The 22,144-nt window shown below is 34.8% G+C and overlaps 1 protein-coding gene across 1 annotated transcript; it reads left to right on the top strand.

Moving 5' to 3' along the window:
- Positions 1-8,787: 8,787 nt before the first annotated feature.
- LOC113351729 (ribonuclease HI-like) lies at positions 8,788-9,291 on the top strand. Its single transcript, XM_026595666.1, has one exon. It carries the CDS (start codon positions 8,788-8,790, stop codon positions 9,289-9,291), a length of 504 nt encoding a protein of 167 aa, XP_026451451.1.
- Positions 9,292-22,144: the final 12,853 nt, after the last annotated feature.

Below are 22,144 nucleotides of genomic sequence, written 5' to 3'. Positions count from 1 at the left end.
ACTATATTCGAAGGAAATTCCTCTGAAAAAGAAGATAGGCTTCAAAACCTAAATTCTGATTGGGAAAACCTTCGTATGGCTGATGAAGATTCTTTTGATGAGTTTAATCACAAAGTGTCTGAAATTGTTAATGCATCTTTTGCATTGGGTAAGACTATTTCTGAAAAGGACATTGTGATGAAAATTCTCATATCGTTGTCAGGTAGATACGATTTTAAGAAACATGTCATCGTTGAAGGAAATAACATTGATACTCTTTCCAGAAATACTCTTGTTGGAAAGCTAAAGATTTTTGATCTTGAATTGAGTAAAATAGAAAAACTTCGCATGTCTTGCAATCTTATTGCTACATCTGAAGTAAAGTCTTGTTGTCTTGAATTGATTGATACAAAGGATGAGAATTGCTTTAATTCAAATCTCTCATTGTTTGTACAACAGTTAAAGAAAACTCTAAGACAGAGAAAAAGAAAGTCTCAAAAGAATTTGTTTTCAATCAATGAAAAAGATAGAAAAGTTCACAAAAACTATAATAATTGAACTTGTTCCATGTGCTCTGGTCATTCTAATAAGGAGGTTAGTGAGTTAACCAAAGCATGGATGAAAACTCTTGACTACTGTCCTAAGGAAGAAGCCTGTGAATGTTCTCTCACCTACTTTGCTGATAGTCACACTTGTCCCTCGAACAGCTCTGGTTGTTCCATGATAAAAAATCTACCTTCCCCAAAAAATAAAATTGATCTTTTAGCCAAAGATTTGTACTCAATGAAGAGTATGTTTCAACTGGAGAAGGAAGCATGGATTAAAAGCATTTAAAATATGGAGAGTCAACTGAAAAAATTAAGAAAAGAGAAAGCGACATCTCGCAATCGTGATTTCAAGAAGAAGAATCGATTAACTTCGATAAACTCTCTTAAACTAAATCATCATATTACTCCTGAAAACATGTCATACTCAAATCTCTCTGGTAATGAGAAAGACATAAAATACATTAGCACAACAAATAAATTGTGTCTCTTGTATAAAAACCAGGATCACCCAGAGATGGTGTGCATAAAGGTTCTTAAAAATTCTTCTTCCAGTAACTCTTGTTATCAGAAGGAGAAAAGAAAATGTAGGAAATACCAATAGGTCCTATAAATAATATATTAGGATGAGTTTGGTCCAGTTGACACAGTCAACTGTCTGTTTGGTCCTACTTGGAAAAATAAATTATAGTTTGGTCCTAGAAATAATGGTTTGGTCCTAGGGTGACGTCATGGATGATGTAATTGTTATCTTGTAGTGGAAGGAATACCTTTTTGATACCATTATATCATCCATGACGTCACCCTAGGACATATATACTTAATTCAAGGGAGAAGGTATTATTTTCAGATTTACTTTCTCTCACCTCCATATTTTCAGATCTAGTTTTTCTCTCTCTTTTTTTCTTCAACTTCCTCCTAGGTTTTTGATTTTGCAGAGATGATAAAGACGGCAGAGAAGATTGTGTGAGTTCATCATCATCATTTTCAATCTTCGTGCTACTGTAACAATGGTGATTCAGAAGTGAAAATCCAAATCCGTTTTTTTTTTTTTGGATTTGTTTTTGATTTCTTCCTGCTCGTGTTGAAGATGATGAAGACGAAGAAGTTCATTCTTTACATGAACTCATGTTGCTGTTGTTGTTCATGAAGATGATGAAAACTTTCAAGATCTGCTACTGTTGATTAATGGTGTTGCAGTCGATGAAGATGAAGATGATGATGAATACTTTCAAGATATATTGTTGTTGATTGATGGTGTTGCAGTCGATGAAGACTTTCAAGATCTGTTGCTGCTCGTGTTAAAGATGATGAAGACGATGAACGTGATGAATACGATGTTGTTGTTGCTGTTGAAGATGTCGAAGAAGATGAAGAATGATGATGATGATGTTGTTCATTTCTGGAATTAACTCCGTTTTTTTAGGTTTTTATCAGGAGTTCATTTCTGGAATGAACTCTATTTTTTTAGATTTTTATCAGTAGTTTATTTCTGGAATGAACTCTGTTTTTTTAGGTTTTTATCAGGAGTTCATTTCTGAAATGAACTCTGGTTTATATAGGTTTTTATCATGAGTTCATTTCTGGAATGAACTCCTGATAAAAGGTGATTTATGAAAAAATAAGTAGAAATTAACACGGAAGGGTAGTTTGGTCCATTAAATATTTTTAAATAATTATGGACCAAATGGAAAAGGTGATTTCTGAAAGGACTAAACAGACACGGGATCACCGAAAAAAGGACCAAACGATATTTTTCCCAAAGAAAATATCATAAGAAATCTGCATCACTTTCTCAATAGATAATCAGAACCATTCATAGTTTTCGAAAATCAATAAACAGGGTTTTCAGAACATTGCAGGAAAGGAAGACGTCTATCCTTGATCGTCTCCCCATAAAAAGATATCAGAAACAAGGAATAATAAAATCTTCCTCTTCTCATAAGAATCCACCCGATCCTTTATTGGATGGGGGAAATTAGAATCTGTAATAGGTTATGAGATTGTTCTTGTTTTCCCTTGAACAAGGACTATAATCTTCAAGAGGGTTGTGAAAAGATTTTTGTTATTTTTAATATATTGTCTTTGTACCTTCTTTTTCCTGGAATTGTATTTTCTAGTCAAAAACCATTTATGTGCTTAAATGGCTTTCCTAATAAAGTTCATTTCTTCCAAAATTCTGTTAGGGTTTTGGTGAAAGGTCTTTTTAGGAATTTGTTCCATATGTTCTTCTTTTTAAGTTGGAAGATTTCATTCCTTTAAGCAAGCATTTCATTTTCTATATCTTATCATGTCATCATCAAGTCTTTCCAGTAAATAAGATGATGAATGGACTGTTCTTTTTCCCTCTAAGAAAGTTCGTTTTGGTTCCTCCGATAATGAGATGTGTCAAGACAAACGTGATTCCTCGTCTGATGTGAATCCTACCTTCTCTCATTTTGAAAAACTCTCATTAACTATGAATCTTATCTTGGAACAGGTACGTGATGAGAGCTAAAAAGTGCATATTTCTATATATTTTTCTTGGCATTTAACTCATCTTTTGTGCATTAATTCTACATTTTATCCCATATTCTGTATTTTCTTTGTTTTCAAGAATAAATATTTTTATTAATTAATTTTGCATTTTTAGGTAATAAATAAAGACTAGATGAGTTGCGGAGCGAAAAGTGCAAAGACACGGAAAAAGCCGAAAGAAACTCTAGCGGAAAAGAAGTGAAAAATGTGGTATGGAAGAATCAAAGATGAAAATGGGCTTAAAAAGGAAGAAATTGTTCTTAAAGAAGAAGTGGGCTCAAGATTACCTAAGCCCAAAACCTATTTCCTTAACCCAAACCCATTTCCTTAACCCAAACCCATTTCCTAAACCCAAATCCAAATCCAAACCCGTTTCTCTCCTTCACCGTCAGATTGAATCCAATCCATCATCCAACGGTCGCTCCATCAGAGTGCATCGAGTTTTGATGTTCCTGTCTAACTTTTTAGCACCTAACTCCATCTCAGATCGTCAGTTTTGATGTATCTCAGATCCAACGGTCGCTCCACTCCCATTTCCATCTCGCCGTTGGATAATTCTCTCATCTTTTCATCCATCGTCTTTCACCATCTGAGCATCAAAATACGATGGGTCCGCTCAATACTCTAGAACCCTAACCTATTTACCCTAAATCAAACATCCCCTAAGAGAAACTCTATCGAGTTCTCTTCCTTCTTCTTCGCCTCTTCTTCACAGCGACCATCACCACCACCATCACCTCCACTGCCCCTTCTCAACCACCACAACTCCCACCAAAAGACATCATGGCTTCTAACAACCACAACCCATCATCACTACCACGTCCTACATCTTCCTCAACAACTAATTTCATCTATTTTCACGCCACTGAACCCTAGGTGTGAAGTTGGTGAAATAGGTTGATGAGCTAGAAGTAATTGGAGCAGGACATGGAGCGGGAAGAGAAATAGAAGGATGGGTCGACGTGAACCCATCGAATTAGGTAAGATTTGGTAAGATTTCATCGAATTAGGTAAGATTTGGTAAACCCTAATTTTACTGTTTTTTTTGGGAATTTAGGGATTTTGTTTGTAAACCCTAAATCGATTAATTGGATATAAATAGGGATGTGTGGGTATTGTAGAAGGTATGCCTGGATTAGACAGAGCACCACCAAGAGGCTTGGAATAGCCAGGACCTCAACTGTTAATGTTGTTTCAATTTCAGATCAAGTTCAGTTCAATGTTTTAAACAATTTCAATTTCATTGTCATTTAATTTCATTATGTTCTAACTCCATTTGCTAGGGGTTAGATGATACTCTTGAATTGTAAGCTAGGATAGTCCTTGTTCATGTCACTGTTCTTGTAGTGCTGAAACTAAGTAGGATTGATAATTGGCTAGTTGAGTGAATGCACCTGTGATCAGCTGTGCTGTAAGAAGACAGCTGATTATAGGGGTGTAAGAGTGAGAGTAGCTAAGGATTCAGTCCATTTGAAGGACTGTGCTTAATTGAAGTAGGGAAGTTAGTAAACTTAGTGATCAAATGCACCTGTGATTGAGTGTGCTGTAAGAAGACACTCAATGCTAGGGGTGAACTAGAGAACTTAGGGGATTAACCTTCCACCAATGCGGATTGCTAGATAACTGGTTGAGCAAACAAGACTGTGATCAGCTGTACTGTGAGAAGACACTTGATGCTAGGGGTAAGTTAGTAAGATTAGTTAAGTAAATCATCCATAATCTTCCTTGAGATGAAGCAAGAACATGATTTGATTAGGATCTGCCTTAGTTTAGGATCAAGAAGTGGATTCAAAAGCCCTAGCATGTTCCTGTTTACTTGCTTTACATTCTACTGTTTTTTTTAGCTCAGTGACTGCCATCATTTCAAGTGTGTTTTAACACAACCAAGACTCTTTGTTACAACTCAGTTTTAGTGAAACCTTAAGCTTCAACTACACACACCTTGTCCCTGTGGATCGACCCGTATTTGCATTGTTCTACACCTCGACGCCGTGCACTTGCGGTATTAGTTTGTAGGTATTTTTTAGAAACCTACCAGTACGTACTTTGAAGAGTGAACTCGAATCTTCAACCAAAAGACTTGAGGACAAGATGGATAATTTCGAATCCAGGATTGATCTAATCGAAGGCGAGCTTGATGATTATAGGGGATATGAGAAGAGTCTTCAAAGTAAGTGAAATGATTTTTTGTTTCTTGCTTAAATAACGTCTAGGAAACTTATTATGAGAATTTATTCTTGTGTTTTAAGAAGGATAACTATGGTATGGAATAGCATATATTGTGATTACACATAACTATTGCCAACGATTTTCATCTTGCAATGTTTTTAGATTTATTTATTTAAATTCTAAGTTATCTGGAAGATGATTTTGCAGTATTAATATTTATTGGTTTCATATATTGCAAATAATGTTATGGGATATGTATGTTTACGTCCGTGAACTATGATTGTCCAATATATGTCAAAAGTTAAGTCTATTGTGTCATTATGCAAATTTTTATGGAAAATAAAATGAACTTTTGAATGTCAAAGATTAAGTTTATGGTATCATTATGCAAACTAATTGTTCATGACCGAACTCGGTTGACCCGTATGCGTACTAGTTCCCGAACTTCAACTGTTGAATCAGTACGCATACGGGTATGCATACTAAATTTCCAGAGTTGGAATACACTTACAACAGTTAGCATACAAGTACGCATACCGTGCTATATCCAATCAAAGGTTAATTGTTCCGAACTCCCATTTTAACACTGAAACATTCTAGGAAGACGAGAATAGCTGTCTCACAAAAACTATTAGCTTCAAAGCAATTTTCAAGTGATCAATATGAAACATTCCGAGTCTACATCAAATGACTGTCTCACACAAATCATGTAAGATGTTACCAGGCGATTTTCACATGATCATCTTTTGACTTTCGTCAAGAATAAAATATGAACTTGGTTAAAGCGAAAGCTTACCATCACATATTTCGAGAAATATGTAAGCGAGTTAAACTCAGCTCGAAATATCAAATATGTATAAAGTAAAGTCTACATAGCTATACGAATTTTGTCTCAATAGGAGATAGAATAGAAATAGACTTCTGAATGATAGATGAGTTCAAGTCTCCGCATACCTTTTGTTGATGAAGTTCCACAAGCTCCCCTTAGTAGTTCTTCGTGTTCAATCGATGAACGTCGTGAAGTCTAAAACTCAACTACACATTCTATCCTAATCAGAGACATAGCTATAAGTAGACTAGAAATCAAAACTTATAGTTTTGACAACTAAACTTGACAAAGAAGATTGAGATAGAAACTGTTGCCAGTTCGACCGAGGAATGCTCTAACAATACCTATGTCTCGGATTAGGATAAAATGTGTAGTTGAGATTTAAACTTCAAGGCGTTCATCGATTGAAGACGAAGAACTGCTAAGGGAGCTTATGGAACTTCATCAACAAAAGGTATGTGGAGACTTGAACTCATCCATCACTCAGAAGTAAATTCTATTTTATCTCTTATTGAGACAAAAGTCGTATAGTTATATATACTTTACATTATACACATTTGATATTTCGAGCTGAGTTTAACTCGCTTATATCTTTCTCGAAATATGTGGTGGAAAGCTTTTTGCTTTAACCACGTGCATCATTATTCTTGGAGAAAGTCAAAAGATGATCATGTGAAAATCACCTGGTAACATCTTACATTATTTGTGTGAGACAGTCATTTGATGTAGGCTCGGAATGTTTCGTATTGATCATTCGATCACTTGAAAATTTCTTATAAGCTAATATCTTGTGTGAGACATCTAATGTCGTCTTCTAAGAATGTTTCAATGATTGGAATGGGAGTTAAGAGCTAAACCCATGTCTGGATACATTACATTTTGTGTACTTTGTGTATGAACTGTTTTGACGGAAATCATGACCGGAAGTTTGCATACCCGATCGCAAACTTATTCAACTGTGTAGGTCAGGGTACTTAAGTTTGCATACCCGTTCGCAAACTGATTTATCTGTTGAAGTCCGGAAACCAAGTTTGCGTACCCGTTCACAAACGGTTTCAACTGACACGGTCAGGAGCTAAAGTTTGCGTACCCGTTTGCAAACTGTTGGCTTGTGACCAATGTTCAGAACTTATGTTCGCGTACCCGTTTTCAAACTTAGGTGGTTCAATTTCTTAAATCGATTAAGTATGATTTCATACTAATGAACAAATACATTCATAAATTAAGGAATGCAATCTTTGCAAACCGTGGCTAAAATATTCATGAACTGATTCTTTTGAATCAATCCGATTTTGCTTCAATTGTGTCTTGTATACTTCTATGAGAATATAAATAATTTAACAACTCTATGAATAACACAGTTAGATTCATTTGATTATCAATTGATCTAGAAGTGTTAAGATGAACAAGGTTAAGAGAAAAGTGTTCATATGGCTAACTTCGGTTAACTGTTAAAGCCAACTCAATATACACGTTTAGGTACGGCTACTCATATATAAATGAAGGTATATTTCATTTGTGTGTAACAAGCTAAAGACCATCTAACGGTGGAAAAATATCATCTTGAATCTTAAATCAGGTTTCATCTAACGGTGAATATTGATTGGTTTGTTTCAAAGTTATCAAATTTGAAGACTATATAAGGGAGAACTCTAGCAATTGGGAAATATAATCCCCACACCTCCTGTGTGATACTAGTTGCGACTAGAGTCTATTTTCCTTTAACCTAGGTTTTTCCTAAAACCATTATAGGTTAACGACTTAAAGACTTCATTTGGATTCTAAAGCCAGACCCAACCTTTTTCTCTGTAGTTGTGTGTTCTGATCTTACTCTCTTCTATCGTATTGAATACTATCTTTTATATGATTTGCTCGAGATTTATCTCCGATAGGTAAGACATAAAAATTAATTACAAAGCTCTTCGTCTCATTCTTTGTAATTCCACAATAACTTGTTCTACCACCATATAATTAAGTTATTGTGAGGTGATTGATATTACTAGGCTGTTCTTCGGGAATATAAGACCGGTGTATCAATTGGTTCATGTTCACCTTGGTTTATTAAAAGATGGAACAAAAACTTCGTAGGTATTTCTGTGGGAGACAAATTTATCTATTCAATAGACTTTTCTGTGTGACACAGATTTGTTTATTAAGTTTTCGACTTTGGGTCGTAGCAACTCTTAGTTGTGGGTGAGATCAGCTAAGAGAATCAAGTGCGTAGAGTCCTGCTGGGATTCAGGGGCGTAAGGAACGCGACTGTACCTTAATCAGTGTGAGATTGGTTAGGTCTCAACTACATTCCAGTCCGAAGTTAACTTGTAGTAGGCTAGAGTCTGTAGCGGCTTAATATAGTGTGGTGTTCAAATCTGGACTAAGTCCCGGGGGTTTTCTGCATTCGCGGTTTCCTCATTAACAAAACTTCTGGTGTCTGTATTATTTATTTTCCACATTATATTTTCTATATAATTGAAATATGACAGGTTGTGTGTAGTTCAATCAATTGGTAAATCCAACCTTTGGTTATTGATTGAAATTGATTGACACTTGAACATTGGTCTTTGGTACCGTTCAAGTTGTCCAACCTTTTTCAGAGAATGCTGGATTATTGCTGCTTGTGCAACTTTAAAAGAGCTATGGTTTCAAAACAACAAGATGCTCTTTGAACAAGTCAAACCTAATATTCAAAGATTTAAGAGCAGAATCAAAAAAACAGTATATGAAGGAGGCTTCAGAATAAAAAGCAACATGTGGAATAATGACAATGATAACCATGTAATTCTCTTCTTTGATCTGGGAACAAGGAAAATTAAATTTCAATGCATCAAACCTTGCTTCTGGATACCACCAAGTGTTGGTTGTGTTATGTTTTGTTGTGATGGAGCAATCATTGGCAATCCAGGAGCTGCTGGTTTTGGTGTAGTAATAAGAGATCACTTGAGTCAAGTCTTAGGAGTTATTATAGGGGGAATTGGCATTTCTACTAATTACATAGCAGAAGTGTATGCAATCATTGGAGCAGTTGAATTAGCTATTGAATGGAAGTTGCAGAACATAATTCTTAACTCAGATTCCAAAACAGTTATAACAGAATTTGCAGAAAACAAGATGCCATGGTTTGTAAAGATGAGATGGCTAAAGGAAGTAAGTAAAATCCAGTCAATAACATTCTGGCACAATTTAAGGGAAGTTAAATATGCAGCAGATACAGCTGCAAAAAGAGGTATTAAATTGGCAGCAGGTCAGAGGTAAATACTCTATGGGAGGCCAAGTTTCTTAGCAAGAATAAAGTTACCAAATGTGGAGTATTATAGGTTTTACTAGATCTTTTTGAATCCTATGTAGTTGGATCTCTTTACTACTAAATTTTATCTTGTAATCTTTTAAAAAAAATTATTATCAATATATAAATTGTGATTTAGGAAAAAAAATCAATTGGTAAATCCAATCTTTGGTTATTGATTGAAATTGATTGACACTTGAACATTGGTCTTTCTAATAATAATCAGACTCGCGGATTTCTATCTGTTTGTTTTGCTGATTACATTGAGAAACAAAGATATAACTCTTGTATATATTTTCCTTGATTGAGTCTGACTGTCTAGTTGATTCTCTTGGAATTATATTTGAGTTAGTCCATATATATTTCCTAAACGAAATATTGGGTGTGGTTGTTAGACCTCCGCTTTTTTTAAAAATATTGAAACTCATGGGTGGAGAGGGAAATGTTTTGTTTGGATTAAAAATATATATTAAAATATGGGTGTTCATGTAATATATGTAGGTAGTATTCAATATCTCAAGATATGTTGACTTTGTCACTAAGAAAATGACCAATATTTAGGGACCTAACGGGATCACAAATTGTGAAGGTACTTTATAAATTATTAATTGAAATTGGGGTATCTTGAACAAATTTCCAATTCTTAGGCTGCTAAAATTCTAGAAAAGTTACAAGAGGATGAATCTATCTAGGTTGCGAGATAGGATGTGTCTAAAACTTGAGAAATAACTAAGTTATCCCTAAAAAGAAGAAAACTTTACTATCCCTTACTTCAAAATCATTAATTTCCTCTCTTTTTTTTGTCGTATAGGTAAGATGAATTACTTATTTTAAGATCGAGTATTCATACTCATTATTATACTTGGATCCCATATTCCGTATGTCCTCCCAATCCCATAAGGATAGTATTATATAATGGTATCAAGCCTAAGACTAAGTCTAAGATTACTTTAGAATGTTTAGGAATAGTCTCAAGTGTATGTAACTTAGTTAGTACCCTCCATTGAGGAGCACCGGATTACTAAGGAGGTTAAAATGACGAGAGTACCGAATGCACAACAACCTTTTCGATGCCAACTTATACATACACATTTTGTGTAATTTTAGTAAAACAATAATGCCAAAAAATTATTTCAACAAGATGTAATTTGGTATATAGTCAAAGCTCGTACCCGAACTACCTATCAGATCGTACCAAGTGTATTAACGTAGAAGTGTAGTTAACTAATTATAGTTATAAAAATAATGAAACGGTTTGCTAGCTCAACTGGTCATCCCTATTTCTCAAAGGTTTGATGCGTTCCAGGAGGTCCCAGATTTGAGTCCCCGATGGCGTAATACTACAAAATTTGACATGGAAGGTAGAGTTAGCTTTCCCCTTGCGACATAATCATCCCCCTATCTGGTTCGGTTCCCTTGGTTCCTCATGAGGCTCGCTGGTAGGCTAGCACAACAAACCTGTTCAACTAATGTAGTAATACGTTGTTGGAGCTCAACTTGTTAGGCTTCCAACTAATTTCTTATAAAAAAATACTCTTTATCCAATAGTAATAAACTATTTTTTTTAATATTATATGGAAAGTAAAGTAACAGCACGCCAAAAATGTTGATGTGCTTCAGGAGGTCCCAGGTTCGAGTCCCCGATGGCGCAATATGTTAGAGCACTGCTCGGTCGAATTCGCAAGCGTTGCTATCTCAAGCTTTTTTTTCAAGTTTAGTTGATCAAAAATATATACTTGACTTCTAATCTACTTATAGCTAAGTCTCATATTAGGATAAAATATGTAGTTGAGCTTGGCGTTCATCAATTGAAGACGAAGATCTACTGAGGAGATTGGAGAAACTTTATCAACAAAAGGTATGTGGAGACTAAAACTTATCTATCACTCAGAAGTCTATTTTATTTTATCTTTTAATGAGACTAAGACGTATACCTATATAGAATTTTATATTATACACATTTGATATTTCGAGTTGAGTTTATCTCGCTTATCTATTTCTAAAAATATGTGTTGGAAGCTTTTGATTTCACTATGTTCATCATATTCTTGACGAGTTTAGTTGGAGACAATTAAATTGTTGGAAACTAAATATCAAGTCAAAAGATGATCATGTGAAAATTACCTTGAACATCTTACATGATTTGTGTGAGACAGTCATTTGATGTTAGCTTGGAAAGTTTCGTATTGATCATTCGATCACCTGAAAACTACATGAAGCTAATAGTATGTGTGAGATTACCATTGTCGTCTTATAAGGATGTTTCAGTGATTGAAATGAGATTTTAGAACAATTAACTACGTCTTGATACAACATGTTAGGCATACCTAGTATGCGAACTGTATTGTGATAATTCAGGTCCGGAACTCTTGTTTGCGTACCTAGTATGCAAACAGATTTACCTGAGAAGGTCTGAAACTCTTGTTTGCGTACCTAGTATGCAAACGGGTTTACCTGAGTTGGGTCCGGGACGGTTGTTTGCGAACCGGGTTTACGAACAACTTGACTAGGCCAAGGTCCAGAGCTGTTGTTCGCGTACCTAGTTTGCGAACACAGTGGTTAAGTTCTAAAATCGGTTATGTATGATTCTCATACTCATGAACTAAAACATTTATGATTTAAGGAATGAAAAGTTTGCAAACCGTGGCTTAATGTTCATGAATTGATTCATGTATTAGTACTTTGTAAGATTACTAATCAATCCGATTTTGTTTCAATTTGTTCATATATATTTTTATGAGATAGTGAACAATTGATCAACTCTATTTGAAACACAATTAGATTCAATCGATTTTCTTTCATGTTTGATTGATTATCCTATTTGATGTAGAAGTGTTTGATGAATATGATTAAGACTAAAGTGTTCATGTGGCTAACTTCAGTTAACTGTTATTGAGCCAACTCAATATACACGTTTAGGTACGGTTACCTATGTCTATATGAAGGCATATTTCATTTGTGTGTAAAAAGCTAAGACCATCTAATGGTGGAGATTGATTGGTTAGTTTCAAAGCAGACTTAGCTTGAATCTTAAATCATGAGTTCATCTAACGGTGAATATTGAATGATTTGTTACTAAGCTATCTTAGCTTTGATTGTAAGCAACCCTAATTTGAAAGGCTACATAAGGGAGAACTCTAGCAACTGGAAAACCTAATCCCGACACTTTTCTGTGTCCTAGTTGAAAACTAGAGTTGATTCTCCTTTAACCTAGGTTTTTCCAAAATCATTATAGGTACTAACGACTTGAAGACTTCATTTGGGATTCGTGAAGCCAGATCCAACTATTTTTTCTGTAGTTGCATATTCTGATCTTACTTGTTTTATCGTATTGAGTTTTATCTTCTCTAAGATTTACTCGAGATTTATCTCCGATAGGTAAGATATAAAAAGTAATTACAACAGTTTTTCGTCCCAGACTCTTGTGATTCCGCAATAACTTTTTCTGTTAATCAGTTGGGATATTGCGAGGTGATTGATATTTCTAGGCTGGTCTTCGGGAGTATAATACCGGATTACCAATTGGTTCCTATTAACCTTGATTTATCAAAAGACAGAACAAAAGCCGAATAAAGAATATACATATTTGTAGGAGACATATTTGTTTATAAGTCTTCGACTTTGGGTCGTAGCAACTGTTAGTTGTGGGTGAGATCAGCTAAGGGAATCAAGTGCTCAGAATCTGGTGTGGTTCTAGAGGCATAAGGAACGCGACTGTACCTTAAGCGGTGTGAGACTTGGTTAGGACTCAATTACGTTCCAGTCTGAAGTTAACTTGTAGTAGGCTAGTGTATGTAGCGTCTTAATACAGTGTGGTATTCAATCTGGACTAGGTCCCGGGGTTTTTCTGCATTTGTGGTTTCCTAGTTAACAAAATTTATGGTGTCTGTGTTATTTCTTTTCTGTATTATATTTGTTTGTATGATTGAAATATCACAGGTTGTGCGTAGTTCAATTAGTTGATAAATCCGACCTTGTTTGTTGGATATAACTTGATTGACACTTGGGAATTGGTCTTTGGTACCGTCTAAGTTATTTCTCATATCAATCAGGCTCATGGATTTCTATCTGTTTGATTTGCTGATTATATTGAAAAATAGAGATAAAGCTCTTTAGTATCTTTCTTGATTGAGCTTTCTTTTAAGTTGGTGCTCTCGGAATTATATTGGAGTTTAGTCCATACAGATTGTCAAACGAATTATTGGGTGTGGTTGTTATACCCCCGCTTTTTCACAATACTGGAGAATTTGCCCCCCTTACGACATCATCCCTGTCCGATTCGGCTCCTTTGTAAGGTTCCTCGTGAGGCTCGCTGGTAGGATAGTACGACAACCTGTTCAACTAAAGTAGTAGTACGTTGTTGGAACTCAGCCTTTTAGGCTTCTAACTAGTTTTCTGTAAAAATAATATTTATCCAATAAAACTAATTAAAAAAAATTATAATGCGGAAGGTAAAGTAACAACACGACAAACATGATTTTGTTAGTGAGCTAGGAAAACTTCTTAGAAGAAAAATCACAAAACTTAGTCCAGTTTTGAATACCCTCAGAATTAATCCACTATACAAATTGACTATCGCAACTTTTTATGGTTAAGACCAAGTGAACACTCCTTCATTACTCAATTCCTTCAGTATCCCTGCTGAAAATATTGGGGGTATCAAAATACACCTCAACTTTTTCGTAGGAAATCTGTATGGACAAACTCAACACAACTCCGAGAGTAAAAACTCAATCAAGGAAAGTGTCTAGAGTTATATCTCTCTCTTTTATTGTTAGAACGTTTACAGAACTGAATCCGTGAACCTAACTAGAAAGAGAATTCTTGGACGGTACCAAAGACCAATATCCAAGGATCAATCAAGTCTTATCCAACAAACTAGGTTGGACCTATCTACTGTGATTGATCAAAGCACAACCTGTGATATTACAATTATAAAGATAAACAATATAATGCGGAATAATAAATAACACATACACCAAAAATTTTGTTAACGAGGAAACCGCAAGTGAAGAAAAATCCCGGGACCTAGTCTAGATTGAACACCAAACTGTATTAACCTGCTACAGAAACTAGCCTACTACTAATTAACTTCGGTCTAGAATGTAGCCCAAACTCAGTCTCCCACTGATTCAGGCATGGTCGCGCTCCTTACGCCTCTTGAATCCCAGCAGGACTCCGCGCATTTGATTCCCTTAGAAGGAGTCACACCAACTAAGAGTTTCTTAAACCCAATTGGACTTTAAACCAAATCTTCCTCTCACAGATTAAGCCTATAATTGATTTCCTGATTTGCGATCTAATCGGATGATCAGATCAAACGAAAGATCCAGGTGATAGAAATCGATAGCAACTTGACCGAAGTATGGTTATCCTCAAAATCCGGACTTATGCAACCCGAAGTGCAGCCGAAATTATTATTCACCTCACAAGTATAAAACTTGCGGAATCACAAAGTCTGAGAAGAAGAGAACTTTGATGATACTATATATCTTGATCGTTGGAGCAAGCTCCACAAACAATCAAGATCAGGATACTCAAGTTATCAAGATAAAAGATAAGTGGACATGGCTTCACGAATCCCAGTGAAGTCTTTAGTCGCTAAACCCTAAAAGTTTTTTTGGAGAGGACGACTCTAGATGCAACTAGGACACACCAAAAAATAGTGTCAGGATTCAAAGATCCCAATTGAAAAGAGTTCCTCTTATATATGAAAATGCGAGGGTCTAACAACCACACCCAATATTTCGTTCGACAATCTGTATGGACTAACTCCAATGTAATTCCAAAAGAATCAACTAGGTAGTCAGACTCAATCAAGGAAAAACATCCAAGAGTTATATCTCAATTTTTTAATAGAATCAACAATCGAACAGATGGGAATCTGTGAGCCTGATTGTTATGAGAAATAACTTGAACGGTACCAAAGACCAATGTTCAAGTGTCAATCAATTTCAATCAACAACCAAAGGTTGGATTTACCAATTGATTGAATTATGTATAACCTGTGATATTTCAATTATATAAACAAATATAATGTGGAAAATAAATAACATTGACACCAGAAGTTTTGTTGACGAGGAAACAACAAATGCAGAAAAACCCCTGGACCTAGTCCAGATTGAACACCATACTGTATTAAGCCGCTACAGACACTAGCATACTACAAGTTAACTTCATACTGGAATGTAGTTGAGACCTAACCAAGTCTCACACCGATTAAGGTACAGTCGCGTTCCTTACGCCTCTGAATCCTTGTAGGACTCTACGCACTTGATTCCCCTAGCTGATCTCACCCACAACTTAGTACGACCCAAAGTCGAAGACTTTATAAACAAATCTGTCTCCCGCATAAAAGTCTATTCTAATAGATAAATCTGTCTCCCACAAAAATAGCTACGAAGTTTTTGTTCCATCTTTTGATAAATCAAGGTGAATAGGAACCAATTGATAATCCGGACTTATATTCCCGAAGAACATCATAAAAATATCAACCACCTCACAATAACTTAACTATATGGTAGTAGAACAAGTTATTGCGGAATCACAAAGAATGAGACGAAGAGCTTTGTGATTACGTTTTATATCTTACCTATCGAAGATAAATCTCGAGCAAATCTTAGAGAAGATACTACTCAATACGATAGAACAAGTAAGATCAGAATGCGCAACTACATAGAAAATAGTTGGGTATGGCTTCAGAATCCCAATGAAGTCTTTAAGTCGTTAACCTATAATGGTTTTAGGAAGAACCTAGGTTAAAGGAGAATCGACTCTAATACGCAACTAGGATCACACAGGAGGTGTGGGGATTAGGTTTACCAGTTGCTAGAGTTCTCCCTTATATAGTCTTCAAATCAGGGTTTGATAGATTTGAAACAAAGCAATCAATATTCACCGTTAGATGAAATCATGATTTAAGATTCAAGCTAAGTTTGCTTAAAACCAAAGAAATATCTCTCCACCGTTATATGGTCTTAGCTTGTTACACACAAATGAAATATACATTCATTTAGATATGGGTAACCGTACATAAACTTGTATATTGAGTTGGCCCAACAATAGTTAACCGAAGTTAGCCATATGAACACTTTTGTATTAAACACATTCATCTAACACTTCTAGATCAAATGATAATCAAATGAATCTAATTATGTTACTCATAGAGTTGTTCAATTGTTTATATTTTCATAGAAGTATACAAGACACAATTGAAACAAAATCAGATTGATTCAAGAGAATCAATTCATGAACATTTAGCCACGGTTTTCAAATATTGTATTCCTTAATTTATATATGTATTTGTTCATGAGTATGAAATCATATTTAACCGAATTCGGAACTTAAACTAACTCGGTTTGCAAACGGGTACGGAAACTAAAGTTTCAGACTTTGGTATTGTATGACAATTCACAAACGGGTACGCATATTGTCGTCCCGGACCTAACTCTGGTAGAACTGGTATACAAACTTGGTTCCCGGACTTCCACAGTTAAAACGTTCGCATACTGGTATGCAAACGTGGTTTCCGGACCTGAATCATACCACAAAAGTTTTCATACTGTGCTATATCTAGACAATGGTTAACAAGTTATAAACTCCCATTTCAATCATTGAAACATCCTTAGAAGACGACAATAGCTGTCTCACATAAACTATTAGCTTATAAGTAATTTTCAAGTGATTGAATGATCAATACGAAACATTCTGAATCTACATCAAATGACTGTCTCACACAAATCATGTAAGATGTTTCAAGGAAATTTTCACATGATCATCTTTTGACTTATTATTTAGTTTCCAACAAATAAATTATTTCCAACTAAACTCGTCAAGAATAATGATGAATGTAGCTAAAGCAAAAGGCTTCCAACACATATTTCGAGAAAGATATAAGAGATTCTCCAATGGCATGTATGTGGAGATAAATGTCAAAATACACCTAGGTTACACATCCATTTTCTCTAAAATCATTCTCCAACCCTGGTGTCTTAAACCAATGTATAGATGACATTGTCTGCCATCCTAGTCAGCTTATACTTAATTGAATTGAATTTAATATATTAACTAACCATTTTTAGCTCTAATAAAATATTAATTATGGAAAAAAAATTTATACTAATTAAAAGAAGAGGTTACATGCAATACCGTTGGAGATGGATTTTTTTCTCTCCCTAATTTTAACAAAAAATAGATTGATGATGTCTTATTTGTGTTGCCACGTAAGAAACACTCACAATGACCATTGTATAAGCTCTAACGAGTTAAACTCATCTCGAAATATCAAATGTGTATAATGTAAAAGTATATATAGTTATACGACTTAGTCTCAATAGGAGATATAATATAATAGACTTCTGAGTGATAGATAAGTTTTAGTCTTCACATACCTTTTGTCGATGAATTTCCTCCAAGCTCTCCTCAGTAGATCTTCGTCCTCAATCGATGAACGTCGTGAAGTCTAAAGCTCAACTACACATTCTATCATAATCCGAGACATAGCTATAAGTACACCAGAAATCAAAACTTATAGTTTTGATCACCTAAACTTGACAAACAAGCTTGAGATAGCAACGCTTGCGAGTTCGACCGAGAAATGCTCTAAAAATCTCACAATTTGTCAATTTTAGTGACAAAAGTATCAATACATACGGATTACAAAATAAATAAACTTTGTAGCTTCTCATCCAACATGCTTGATTTCCTTGGTTCTCCGATATTCCTTGAATTCTTCGTCACTCCAAGTACTCCAGTGATTCTGAACGTGTTCAACTCAGCATCAATGTTGTCCAAGATCCGTAGCCATAACAATACGAGAACAATTGTTATCAAATATTGTTATATAGTGTCATAGTATTATTACACAACATCAAAGTTCAATTGTATCACAACTTTGACAATAATACTACAGTGATATGTATCACTCCCCTTCTTCAATACTTCATCTCACAATGAAAACCACTACCCCTTACATAATGATCCGTAAACCATACGTATATAGTGTGAACTACAAAATAATTCTCCCCCTTTTTGTCAATATAAATTGGCAAAGGTACGAAAACTAGCGGGATCATAATGAAATTCTCAAAGAGATTATTCATGACTAAATAGAACATATCAACTTTCTTTCGATGATTTCACACAGTTGAAACCTTAGCGTATTCATCAAGGAGTTTATAAAGATACAAGATAACTCCTTCAATATTCCATAACCGCATTCCCCACAAAGATTTGCCAATTAAGAACAAGTTCAATTAAGAACTCTCCCCCATAAAATATCATTCCCAAAAGAACAACATGAGCGACCTTACTTTTACGAGAAAAGAAATGATTTCTTTGGACATTAAAAAATCAGATGAAACATAAATCTGTATCTAGAAAACTCGAATAAATTAACCACAAGAGAACCTTAATGATTAACTTAATCGGAAACGTTCAACATAAGAAAATTTACGGAGCGATAAAGTACTTTCACATAGAAGTGGATCAGGGAAATATCATATTGCGGAGTATTCAAAAGTTCATTCTATCTTTTATTAATATTTGCATAAAGCCATATTAGACTTAACTTTTGACATATATGAGATACTCATAGTTCACGAACTTAAACACACATATCCCATAATATTTTTGCAATATATAAAACCAATAAAGATTAATACTGCAAAATCATCTTTCAAATAACTTAGAATTTAAATAAATAAATCTAAAACACTGCAAGATGAAAATCGTTGGCAATAGCAATGTGTACTCATAATATATGCTATTCCAAACCCTAATTATCCTTCTTAAAACACAAGAATAAATTCTCATAGGAAGTTTCCTAGAAAAAATAAAAGGATCGGACTTCTTTGATAATATCATACCTCTCCATGACTCAATCATAAAAGGTATTATCGATATCCTTGATCCTTTTGACCGTACAAACTCGATGTTCATGAGTTAGAACATTCACCTTTCGATCAACAATGCGAGCAAGTTGCCTGGATTTGATGAAATCAAAGATGAGTTTCTTCTGGTTCCGAATCAAGACCTTTTGATTTATGACCATCAATGAGATGATTTATTTGCAGTTGAAGATTTGCAAATTCGACCTTTGAGTCATTATTAAAAAGAATTAAATATTTATCAGATTCACAGGAGTTGTACTCCTTCCTTGCAATCATCATTTTCAAGACAAGTTCTTGAACCGAACATCATCCTTTGATGTCTTCTTCCATCTCAAGATTAACTACCTCTTGAGCTTTTGAAGAGTTCTCCATATAATTTTGTTTTGATAGGGATGGAGGAAACAATATATATATATATATATATATATATATATGTTTGAGAACAAGAGAAAGAAACCCTTGTTACGGAAACCCTAAAAACTCAAGATATGAAGAAGAAAACACAGACGTACGCGGACCGATTAAAGAAAGTTAATAGGTCAGAAAAGATACAAAATAAGGAAATACACTATATTCTCGTATCTTTTCATAGCTCGAAAGTTTAGAGAATTCACTACAAAGTAGAGCATATGAAAATTAAAGAAAATAACATTATTTCAAACACAAGATCAGATGATAATATACAACGAACTTGAGCATCCCGCAAATATCATCATTGCAACTCTCAAGTCAGATACAAGGATGAAATTACCTACTTAAGTAGTGGAGTTAGAACTAATCCCACTACGAATATGGAGGGAAGAGTTGTAAATAGCTTCTGAGCGTTTATATGGTGTATTCCTTACCTTCCTTCGGTTATATCTTATACCAGGAGAATTAGACATCAACCCTTTTGAATATCCATCAGAAGGATTTTTCTGAGGATTAAGTCTAGGACCTATAGAGATTGGTTCCATATGATCAGAATTATGAGAATTCCATCTCCTAGACTTAGGTCTCGAAGAATTCCATCTCATAAACACAAGGAATGTATATTTTTGGCATAAGTGTTTGCACCATAAGAATAGACACGATTCCTGTAGAGATTTCTCGATGAGTGACCTTGGAAGCCTCTTTTATGAGAATACTGGTTTTCTGCAGAAATGAAATCCATTGTAGATGTCGTCAAAAGATTCACTCTGTCGTTAGTATATATTTTGAAGATCAGAAATTTGTTCCTTTCTAGCATAACAATGTAGCGCAAGATGATTTCTTTTCCCACGGAATGAACAGGTTAGTGGATAAGAAACATTGGAATGATCATGTTTTATTCTCATAGCCTTTTCGGAAATTTGCAAGTCATGCAGACGTTTCTTAGCAAACAATTCCTTATAAGTAATTTTCTTCATGCAAGGTAATACCACGTGAGTATTAGAGATAGGTACAAAATAAGACTTACTCATTAAAAAAGAGTTTTCCCTTTTCAAGAAAACAAATTGTTCCTGGGTTAGTAAAAGAGATGCAACAAGTTTCTCTTTTTCAACACGAAAACTGTTCAATTCTGATGAATGCGTTTTAATTAAACGTTATTCTCTAATTGAGTCTTCTCCAACAGTATCTTCAAGCATACTAATTTTTTCGCGCTATAGAGTAGTTTCTTGAACAAGATTTTCGATATTTTTATAAAAAGACTCGACTATATCATATAGTTCTCGTTCTCTATCAAGAGACTTCTCAAGTTCATCAGTGAGCTGAGCATTCTTTTCTTCAAGAGATCTGATTTTAGACAATTGAAAATCAATAATCTCAGCAGATTTTTTTAACGTTCTGGTGAGCTCCATTTCAGATTCTGACATAGTGTCAATTGTTACATTTGAGGGAATGTTATCAGAATCTGATAGCAAAATTTCTTTACCTCGGTATTATGAAGAATCAGCTAAGGAGTTATCCTTTGAGGTAATCCCGAGACATTTGGCATAATCAAAAACCTTGGAGGACATCTTTATGTGCGTAAAAGCAAGATAAACTTCTGTCCACATACTTATGAGGTCTTTAACGTGTTTGCCTGCACTGATACCAATTGAAAAAGAGGGGGGTCTAACAACCACACCCAATATTTCGTTCGACAATTTATATGGACTAAGTCCAATATAATTCCAAGAGAATAAACTAGACAGTCAGACTCAATCAAGGAAAAACATCCAATAGTTATATCTCGATTTCTCAATACAATATGCAATCGAACAGATAGGAATCTGTGAGGCTGATTGATATGACAAATAACTTGAATGGTACCAAAGACCAATTTTCAAGTGTCAATCAATTTCAATCAATAACCAAAGGTTGGATTCACCAATTGATTGAACTACGCACAACCTGTGATATTTCAATTATATAAGCAAATATAATGCAGAAAAGAAATAACACAGACACCAGAAGTTTTTTTAACAAGGAAACCGCAAATGCAGAAAAACCTTGGGACCTAGTCCAGATTTGAACACCACACTGGATTAAGACGCTACAAACACTAGCCTACTACAAGTTAACTTCGGGATGGAATGTAGTTGAGCCCTAAACAAGTCTCACACCGATTAAGGTACAATCGCGTTCTTTACGCCTATGAATCCCAGCATAACTCTACGCACTTGGTTCCCTTAGCTGATCTCACCCACAACTAAGAGTTGCTACGACCCAAAGTTGAAGACTTTATAAACAAATCTGTCTCCCACAGAGAAGTCTATTCTGATAGATAAATCTGTCTCCCACATAAATACCTACGAAGTTTTTGTTCAGTCTTTTGATAAATCAAGGTGAACAGGAACAACTGATAATTTAGACTTATATTCCCGAAGAACAGCCTAGAAATATCAACCACCTCACAATAACTTAACTATATGGTAGTATAACAAGTTATTGTGGAATCACAAAGAATGAGACGAAGAGCTTTGTGATT

The sequence above is a fragment of the Papaver somniferum genome, chromosome 2 (genome assembly GCF_003573695.1).
Source record: "Papaver somniferum cultivar HN1 chromosome 2, ASM357369v1, whole genome shotgun sequence".
NCBI lineage: Eukaryota > Viridiplantae > Streptophyta > Magnoliopsida > Ranunculales > Papaveraceae > Papaver > Papaver somniferum.
The sequence above is the reverse complement of the archived record's forward strand: the minus strand, read 5'-3'. Positions and strand labels throughout refer to the sequence as shown.